This window comes from Palaemon carinicauda, chromosome 6 (assembly GCF_036898095.1).
Source record: "Palaemon carinicauda isolate YSFRI2023 chromosome 6, ASM3689809v2, whole genome shotgun sequence".
Classification (NCBI taxonomy): Eukaryota; Metazoa; Arthropoda; class Malacostraca; order Decapoda; family Palaemonidae; genus Palaemon; species Palaemon carinicauda.
Window position 1 is genome coordinate 166,243,451 of NC_090730.1, and position 10,274 is coordinate 166,253,724.

A 10,274-nucleotide genomic window follows, 5' to 3' on the forward strand; every position below is an offset into this window, starting at 1 on the left:
TTAGAAAGCCTTAAAGGCTAGTTAACTAAATTACACGAAGATTTCTAGCATTTTCACCTAGCACTAGTATTCATAACACTATCAAGAATTTACAGGCTTAAAACTTCTAATTTTATAACTTATGCTTACAGTTTACTTTACTAATTAATTATATTTAATAAATGTCACTTTCAAACTAAAGATGATTTTTTTACTCCAATATAAATATTTTGCATCGCTCTCCAAAAAGGCTTTTTTGAATGTTCATATATCCGATGTGCCCCTTCATTTTCATTCTTGTGTAAGGATCTGATAAATAATTCAAAATGGGACAATATTAAACAGGAACAATCTCGATGCCATTGCTTTGCAAAGCAAGTGTCTGTATAGTCTTTAAAGAATGACTTTACAAGAAACAACACATATATGCATCACTAAATATTACCAAGGAAAGCAGTAGGCATAAGTGCATGACACTTCCAAGTAATACTGGAATGCATCACTTAAAATTTCTTATAAACATCAGTAATACTGACAAGATGTCCATTCCTCAAGTGTAAAACTAAAGAAATGATATACTTTGGGTCCAGTCAGTCTGCCGATGCAGCATCGTAGCAGAACACGGATACTAATTTATCTATTCATAGAATAGTTTAAATAAGATCACTGCCCTACTTCAGAGACTTTTATCAAAACTCACCTAAAAGGTGAGAATACAGTATAGGCCTTCTGGAAGATTTAGAACAAAATTATCTATGTTCCTGGCAGTATTGAGAGAAATATCTTAAGTGATGTGAAAAATAAATCTTGAGTGTTAAAGGTTAACACTAGTACGGTACAATAAAATACCCATGACCTTCATAGTGCAGCCATGGAACTACAAGATCAGTTAATGGAGGGGGGGAGACCCTTTTGCTAGAGTTGATTTTCATACTACACAAATTCTGTAATGCTATCTAAAGTTAAGAGTAGCTAATCTCTCCTAACGATATTTTAGTATTTGTTTATATACTGTGACACACCACTCCTGATGGCTTGGGTCATTACATGATACAGACATACACTACCATTAACATTCACAAGATCCAGTCTTCATTCTTGAGTTTCACAGTTTTCTTCTGCATGAAAGATTTCCAATCCTCTTGTTTTTGCCAGTTAATATAGTAATCCAAATGCAAAATGAGAGACTATCACACACGTTTCAAACAGATTCCTTTCGCTTACTTTCGTTTTACTATCCCACTCGCAATCAAATAATTCTCTCCATATAGTATACTGCTGACCTCAAAAGATATATAAAAACTAACATATGATTGTTTTCCTCAAGATTAAAAATATTACAACGGTTACAAATTCAACTTTAGGCGATACCAGTGTTACAAATTCAACTTCAGGCTATAGCAGTGACTTGAAAATTTGAAAAATTAACTATTTTCCATAAACATTAATGCATCCAATAAATAGTAATGCAGACCCAACTTTTATGCTTAGAATCTTTTTGTGGTTAAAACATACAAAAACCCCATTTTAATCATATTTTGAGAAACTTTCGGAAAAAAACCAAGTCTACAAGGTTACTTCAAGGTTTGTGGGTATGCTTAACTTTACATACAGGCTCCTTGTGTACACAAATCACACCATAGGAAATTATTGAATTATGTTTCTCTTACTGCTTGCCATGGCTTCAGAGCTTTTGACATGCTTCTGAATTAATACTTTGTACACCTTCCTTCTCAGTGTTTAGTTATACTACTAAAAGCATAAAACCTAATTCAGAGACGATTGTAAATGTACTTATAATTGGGGAATCACGAGAGGCATATGATCGGTGGAAAAAAGTATATATAGATTTGACTTGGAATAATTTCGGAGAAACCAAATACTGTACAACCATTTCCTCTGGTAAAGATTGGAATCTCTCAACACAAAAGGAGACTATTTAAGCCACAATGTTGAGAAGAGAGTAAAGATAAAAAAAAATATCCTCTGAAGAGGAATACCATTTGACCAAAAAAGAAACCATTTCAGGTAAAACTCAATGACATGAATGCTGGCCAAACCCCATATCTGCCTTCTTTAGTTAAAATGTTATTTTGATAATAAAATAAATTTTTTAATATACTTACCCGGTGATTATATAAGCTGCAGCTCTGCTGCTCGACAGAAAACTCTACGTTAAAAATCCGCCAGCGATCGCTATGCAGGTAGGGGGTGTACTTCAACAGCGCCATCTGTCGTGCAGGTACTCAGTACTCATTGTAAACAAAGAACTCAATTTTCTCCTCGGTCCACTGCGTCTCTATTGGGAAGGAAGGGAGGGTCCTTTAATATATAATCACCGGGTAAGTATATTCAAAAATTTATTTTATTATCAAAATAACATTTTTCAATATTTAACTTAGCCGGTGATTATATAAGCTGATTCACACCCAGGGGGGTGGGTAGAGACCAGCAATAAATGTTTACATTATTATGAGCTAAGGATTTTTTATTTCATTTTAGCAGTTATCAAAATAACAAACATAAAATAAATAAGTACCTGGTAAGGAAGTCGACTTGAACAATTACTCTGCCTTTTTAAGTACGTCTTCCTTACGGAGCCTCGCGATCCTCTTAGGATGCTGATCGACCCCTAGGAGCTGAAGTATCAAGGGTTGCAACCCATACTACAGGACCTCATCAAAACCTCTAATCTAGGCGCTTCTCAAGAAAAGAATTTGACCACCCGCCAAATCAACCAGGATGCGAAAGGCTTCTTAGCCTTCCGGACAACCCAAAAACAACAATAAAAACATTTCAAGAGAAAGATTAAAAAGGTTATGGAATTAGGGGAATGTAGTGGTTGAGCCCTCACCCACTACTGCACTCGCTGCTACGAATGGTCCCAGGGTGTAGCAGTTCTCGTAAAGAGACTGGACATCTTTAAGATAAAAAGACGCGAACACTGACTTGCTTCTCCAATAGGTTGCGTCCATTATACTTCGCAGAGATCTATTTTGTTTAAAGGCCACTGAAGTTGCGACAGCTCTAACTTCATGTGTCCTTACCTTCAGCAACGCTTGGTCTTCCTCACTCAGATGGGAATGAGCTTCTCGTATTAACAGTCTGATAAAATAGGATAAAGCATTCTTTGACATAGGCAAAGATGGTTTCTTAACAGAACACCATAAAGCTTCTGACTGTCCTCGTAAAGGTTTAGTTCGTCTTAAATAGAACTTAAGAGCTCTAACAGGGCATAAGACTCTTTCTAGTTCATTTCCAATCATATTTGATAGGCTTGGAATATCGAACGATTTCGGCCAAGGACGAGAAGGTAGCTCGTTTTTGGCTAGAAAACCAAGTTGTAAAGAACATGTAGCCGTTTCAGATGAAAATCCGATGTTCCTGCTGAAGGCGTGAATCTCACTGACTCTTTTAGCTGTGGCTAAGAAAACCAGGAAAAGAGTCTTTAAAGTGAGATCTTTAAAGGAGGCTGATTGAAGCGGCTCGAACCTTTCTGACATGAGGAATCTTAGTACCACGTCTAAATTCCAACCAGGTGTAGCCAAACGACGCTCCTTCGTGGTCTCAAAAGACTTAAGGAGGTCCTGTAGATCTTTGTTGTTGGAAAGATCCAAGCCTCTGTGACGGAAGACTGATGCCAACATGCTTCTGTAACCCTTGATAGTGGGAGCTGAAAGAGATCTTTCTTTCCTCAGGTATAAAAGGAAGTCGGCTATTTGAGTTACAGAGGTACTGGTCGAGGATACTGATACTGACTTGCACCAGTTTCGGAAGACTTCCCACTTCGATTGGTAGACTCTAAGAGTGGATGTCCTCCTTGCTCTAGCAATCGCCCTGGCTGCCTCCTTCGAAAAGCCTCTAGCTCTCGAGAGTCTTTCGATAGTCTGAAGGTAGTCAGACGAAGAGCGTGGAGGCCTTGGTGTACCTTCTTTACGTGTGGCTGACGTAGAAGGTCCACCCTTAGAGGAAGAGTTCTGGGAACGTCCACTAGCCATCGAAGTACCTTGGTGAACCATTCTCTCGCGGGCCAGAGGGGAGTAACTAACGTCAACCTTGTCCCTTAGTGAGAGGCGAACTTCTGCAGTACCTTGTTGACAATCTTGAACGGGGGGAATGCATAAAGGTCTAGATGTGACCAATCTAGGAGAAAGGCATCTATATGAACTGCTGCTGGGTCCGGGATTGGTGAGCAATATATTGGGAGCCTCTTGGTCATCGAGGTTGCGAAGAGATCTATGGTTGGCTGGCCCCAGGTGGCCCAAAGTCTCTTGCACACATCCTTGTGTAGGGTCCATTCTGTTGGAATGATTTGTCCCTTCCGACTGAGGCAATCTGCCATGACATTCAAGTTGCCTTGGATGAACCTCGTTACTAGAGAAATGTTTAGATCTTTTGACCAGGTGAGGAGGTCCTTTGCGATCTCGTACAACGTCATAGAGTGGGTCCCTCCTTGCTTGGAGATGTACGCCAAAGCCGTGGTGTTGTCCGAGTTCACCTCCACCACTTTGCCTTGAAGGAGAGACTTGAAGCTTTTCAAGGCCAGATAAACTGCCAGTAGCTCCTTGCAGTTGATATGCAATGTTCTTTGACTCGAGTTCCAAGTTCCCGAGCATTCCCGACCGTCTAATGTCGCGCCCCAGCCCGTGTCCGATGCGTCCGAGAAGAGAACGTGGTTGGGAGTCTGAACAGCCAGGGGCAGACCCTCTCTGAGGCTGATACTGTCCTTCCACCAAGTCAGGGAAGACTTCATCTTCTCGGAAATGGGGATCGAGACCGCTTCTAGCGTCTTGTCCTTTTTCCAGTAAACAGCTAGGTGATATTGAAGAGGACGGAGGTGTAGTCTTCCTAACGATACGAACTGTTCCAGGGATGATAGTGTCCCTATCAGACTCATCCACTGCCTGACTGAACATCGTTCCTTCTTCAGCATGTTCTGGATGCATAACTGGGCTTGACTTGTTCTGGGGGCCGACGAAAAGCCCGAAAAGCTTGACTGTGAATCTCCATCCCTAAATACACAATAGTTTGGGATGGGACCAGTTGAGACTTTTCCATATTGACCAGGAGACCCAATTCCTTGGTCAGACCTAGAGTCCACTTTAGATCCTTCAGACAGCGACGACTGGAAGAAGCTCTTAGAAGCCAGTCGTCCAAATAGAGGGAGGCTCTGATGTCCGCTAAATGAAGGAATTTGGCTATATTCCTTATCAGCCTCGTAAACACAAGAGGAGCTGTGCTTAGGCCAAAGCACAGGGCTTGAAACTGGTAGACAACCTTTTCGTAAACGAATCTCAGAAAAGGTTGGGAGTCTGGGTGGATGGGGACGTGAAAGTATGCGTCCCTTAGGTCTAAAGAGACCATCCAGTCTTCCTTTCTGACCGCTGCTAGAACGGACTTTGTGGTCTCCATGGCGAACGTCTGCTTTGTGACAAAGACATTCAGCGCACTGACGTCTAGCACCGGCCTCCACCCTCCTGTCTTCTTTACCACTAAGAAGAGACGGTTGTAGAAGCCCGGGGTTTGATGGTCCAGGACTTTGACTACCGCTCCCTTTTCTAGCAAGAGAGACACCTCCTGTTTCAATGCTCGTCTCTTGTCTTCCTCTCTGTACCTGGGAGAGAGATCGATGGGAGACGTTGCTAGAGGGGGTTTTCGTACAAACGGGATCTTGTACCCCTCTCTGAGCAACTTCACAGATTGTGCATCTGCGCCTCTCTTCTCCCAGGTCTGCCAGAAGTTCTTGAGTCTGGCTCCCACTGCTGTCTTAAGAAGGTGGCAGTCAGACTCTGCCTTTAAAGGACTTGGTTCCTTTCTTCTTCCCACGTCTCCCTTCGGCACGAGCACCTCCTCTGCTGGAGGCTCTGCCACGAAAGGGCGGAATAAATCTGGACGCTGGAGTGTCCATCCTGGGTCTTGACAAGGTAGGCAAAGGGGTGGCTTTGCGGGCAGAGGACGCAACCAGGTCATGGGTGTCCTTCTGAATCAAAGAAGCAGCAATCTCCTTAATCAAGTCCTCTGGAAAAAGGCACTTAGAGAGAGGAGCAAACAGAAGTTCTGATCTTTGACACGGTGTCACTCCAGCTGACAGGAAAGAGCAAAGGTTCTCACGCTTCTTGAGGACCCCGGATACGAACGAAGCAGCAAGCTCACTAGATCCGTCACGTATGGCCTTGTCCATGCAGGACATGATGAGCAAGGAAGATTCCTTGTCAGAAGGGGAGATCTTCCTGCTCAAAGCTCCCAGACACCAGTCCAAAAAGTTGAAGACCTCGAAGGCTCTAAATACTCCTTTCAACAGATGGTCTAGGTCCGAAGGTGACCAGCATATCTTAGAGCGTCTCATGGCTAGCCTGCGGGGAGAGTCTACAAGACTTGAGAAGTCGCCCTGGGCAGAGGCAGGAACTCCCAAGCCGAGAACTTCTCCCGTGGCATACCAGACGCTCGATCTGGAAGAGAGTTTAGCAGGGGGAAACGTAAAGGCTGTCTTCCCTAGACTCTTTTTGGACTGCATCCAATCTCCTAAAACTCGTAAAGCTCTCTTGAACGAGCGTGCGAGGACGAGTTTCGTAAAGGCAGGCGAGGATGACTGCGTACCTAAAGCAAACTCTGACGGAGGAGAGCGTGGAGCCACAGACACAAACTGGTCCGGATACATCTCTTTGAACAGAGCAAGAACTTTTCTTAAGTCCAAAGAGGGTTGCGTGGTCTTGGGCTCGTCAAGGTCCGAATGTGGTTCATCAACGTGTGCCGCATCGTCATCATCAGAGAGTCCATCATCCGAGAATTGAGGAGGAAGCGGCAAAGGAGTAGGTATCGGCTGGTCAGCTGAGTCCGGTCGCACGGGTGCACGCGTGACTGAACCAGACGCAACGTCATGGAACTGTTGCCCAGTCTGTGAGCTGGCAACAACCATAGCAGCGCGGGGACGCACAGCGTCTACTCCAGACTGTCTAGTCTGATGTGGGCGAGCAGAGGCAACCACACTGGGTTGCGGAGGTTGACGCACCGCGTCAAAACAAAACAACTTTGACGGTTGTTGTACCTCGCGAACGTCAACGGAAGGTTCCGTGCGTCGCTGAACGTCAACATGCGGCTGGCAGGGTACACTGGAACGCATGGGTGGCGGGACTCTCTCAGCTGGAGTGCGCAAGAAGGTCGCCTCAGCGTCCACAGGACGCACAACCGTAGTTGGTTGTAGGTAAGAGGTTGGTGCAGCAGCAACCTTCTCCGCACGAAAGTCCTGCATCAGAGACGTTAACTGATACTGCATGGTCTGCAGCAAAGACCACTTAGGGTCTACAGGAGCAGGTGCGGCGACAGACGGTGTGACTGCCTGAGGCGGTACCGCTTTGCCTCTCTTAGGAGGTGAGCAGTCATCGGAAGACTGCAGCGAGTCCGAACTGACCCAGTGGCTACAACTGGGCCGTTGGACTTGCGCGGAAGGGACCGACTTGCGCTTAAGAGGTCGTGAGACCTTGGTCCATGGTTTCTTACGAGAAACCTCTTCCGCAGACGAGGAATAAATGGGCTCTCTCGTCTCTGTGTGGGTGGGGCGATCTTGGGTAGATACGCCCGAAACCACGGAGAGAACGTCTGTTCGCTGATTAAAGCCTCTCGAACCCTTTGGTCGTACGACATTGCTTCTCTCCTGGACTTGGGAGCTTGCAAGAGGTCCCGGACTAGGAGGACGACAAGCACGAACAGACGAACCCTCAAGCGCAACACTATCCACAACACTATCACTCACTTTATCACTTCCCACTGCACTCTTACACTTCAGCTCCTTGACGTCCGCCATGAGCTGGTTACGGTCACTAGCCAAGGACTCGACTCTCACCCAGAGCTTGGATGGCACGCATCATATCTGCCATCGAAGGTTCCTGAGTGCCAGAAGGGGGATTAGGAGCAACCACTACAGGGGAAGGAATAGGTTGTGGGGCATGAGGAGAGGAAAAATCAACGGAACGAGATGAACTTCTCCTGACTCTATCTCTCTCTAGCCTACGTGTATATTTCTGGAATTCGATAAAATCGAATTCCGAAAGCCCAACGCATTCCTCACATCGATCTTCCAATTGACAGGTTTTATCCCGACAATTGGAACAAACGGTGTGAGGATCGAGAGGCCTTCGGAAGACGCCTTGAACAGTCCCTAGCATTTCACTTCCTGAATTTAGGGACTTGAGAAAGGTCAGCCATTTTGAATTGGTCAAAGGGGAATTCAAAAACTATCCAAAGTCATCAACAAATAATCCGATATCAAAAAAAGAATGCAAGGATTTATTGAAGAGAAAGCCTGCACAGCGAAAGCTCAAAACTAGAAACGTGTACTTCACCAAATAGTTGTGAAAACAAATCCAGTTAGCAACAGCGAATTAGTAGGTCTTGCCGGTAGCACGACAGAGAGAAAATTGAGTTCTTTGTTTACAATGAGTACTGAGTACCTGCACGACAGATGGCGCTGTTGAAGTACACCCCCTACCTGCATAGCGATCGCTGGCGGATTTTTAACGTAGAGTTTTCTGTCGAGCAGCAGAGCTGCAGCTTATATAATCACCGGCTAAGTTAAATATTGAAAAATTAACAGTTCATGCTCTGCTTGAATAAGACCCCTATCGCTCACTGTTCCACATGAAAATGGAACCCTTTAATCTGATGTGTTTGGCAGGAACTCACTCACATAACACATCAAGAAATGTCATCTTCACTGCTGTTTTCCTTAAGCTAACTAGAAGTATTACGAAGCTGCAAAATTACGAGACTTTTACATAACCTTGATGCTTCTGCAATATACAGTACACCCAATCTGTATTTTTTTTCTGTTTTTTGTAGTGTCATTTCTAGCCCATAACCAGATTCTTTGTTTTTGTTTTTCAAATTATCTTGGATAGGGTCTTTCTATGCATGTTGGAAAATTAGTGGTATCTTTAGTTCCCCCAATTACTCTGCCCAATTCGTATAATCCCCTCCTTAAGTTTTGAGCATTTCTCGTCAAAGCATCTGAATGCATATACACAGTCATCAACCCGAGTTTCAGTTTGACAATTGCATAATGGCCTTAGTGCTTGCGATGTTCTTTTTTTTTATGTTCCAATGGTGTACAAATATCCCTAGATTCATGTCAAGGTCATATGAATTTCCTTGACTTTGGTACTGCCTTTGATAGTGTTAAGATGTCCGTTGTCAAACTTAAAAAAGATACGAGTTGGTGGTTAATATCCAATGTATTATTGTAATGAAATTTTAATTACAAGAATGCAGAGTAGCTCTTCATTGGTACAGCAAAGTGACCGCAAGAATGTAATCTCGTGTTCCTCTAGGTAGTGTTTTGGCCCTTTGATTTTTATAATACACATATATACATGTGATTTGACCCTCAAACATGCTTGCTGCATATGCAGATGATGCACCTTTTTGCAGCAATCCCATCTGTGTGTAGAACTGAGGTTGCTAAAACTTTTTAAAAGATCTATCTAAAATTAGTGCATGATGTTAATTTTGTTGGATTAAGTTAGAACCCTAACAACATTCAAAAGTATGTTAATAAATCTTGGACACTGGATCGTCCCCACAGATATTTTCAACAAATAATATTTTTCTTACTACATGCAGTCATTATTTCTTAACTGCAAAATAACTTTTGAATAGGCTATTCTCCTGTCTGATTTTAAGTTGCTGACTCTCATCTTAATATGTTTGACAAAAACTTGTGGCCTATTAAATTATGTATCCCTAATCTAAACACTGATCTCTAGCACAATCATTCAGTTTGTTCTTTGCAAATATTAGCACAAGATTTTTGTAATTCAGACCATTCTTTGCATCAATTAATAATAAAATCCTCTTTCCTTTTCCACTTGTTGAAACATTTCACTTCCATACCAGTAAATGTTATGAAATATTACTTACCCAAAATAGATACTTTGGACAAAAATTCTTCATACATTTTCCTCTTCCTTATGGTAGAACCCATGAGGATACGTCTGTAAGAATCTCTGTCTATTCCCCAGAGCTTTGTGTCTGTTTTGGCCTTGACTGTAGCTTGCCTTGGTGTTCCATAAATGAGTGCCAGCTCACCAAAGCTTCCACCATCACTAATGCTCGTCACATGTTCGCCATTCACAAAAATCTGTCGATAGAATTTATACATATTTTAATTAGGATAAAATTCTAGGACTAAACTTGCTAAGGCAAATACTTTGGCTTAATACACAGAGACCAAGAAATCGTCCTGAAAATTAGTTTGTTATCCTAACTTTAAAAGGACAAGAAATCTTCATGAAAATTAGTTT

The 10,274-nt window shown here is 43.1% G+C and overlaps 1 protein-coding gene across 1 annotated transcript in view; it reads right to left on the minus strand.

Moving 5' to 3' along the window:
* The window catches only part of Pka-R1 (protein kinase, cAMP-dependent, regulatory subunit type 1), a 102,658-nt gene that overhangs the window by 6,921 nt on the left and 85,463 nt on the right, over positions 1–10,274 (minus strand). The window contains exon 4 of the mRNA XM_068375652.1: positions 9,892–10,111. Within this exon, the coding sequence (XP_068231753.1) occupies positions 9,892–10,111 (220 nt within the window). The remainder of the gene's footprint in view (positions 1–9,891; positions 10,112–10,274) is intronic.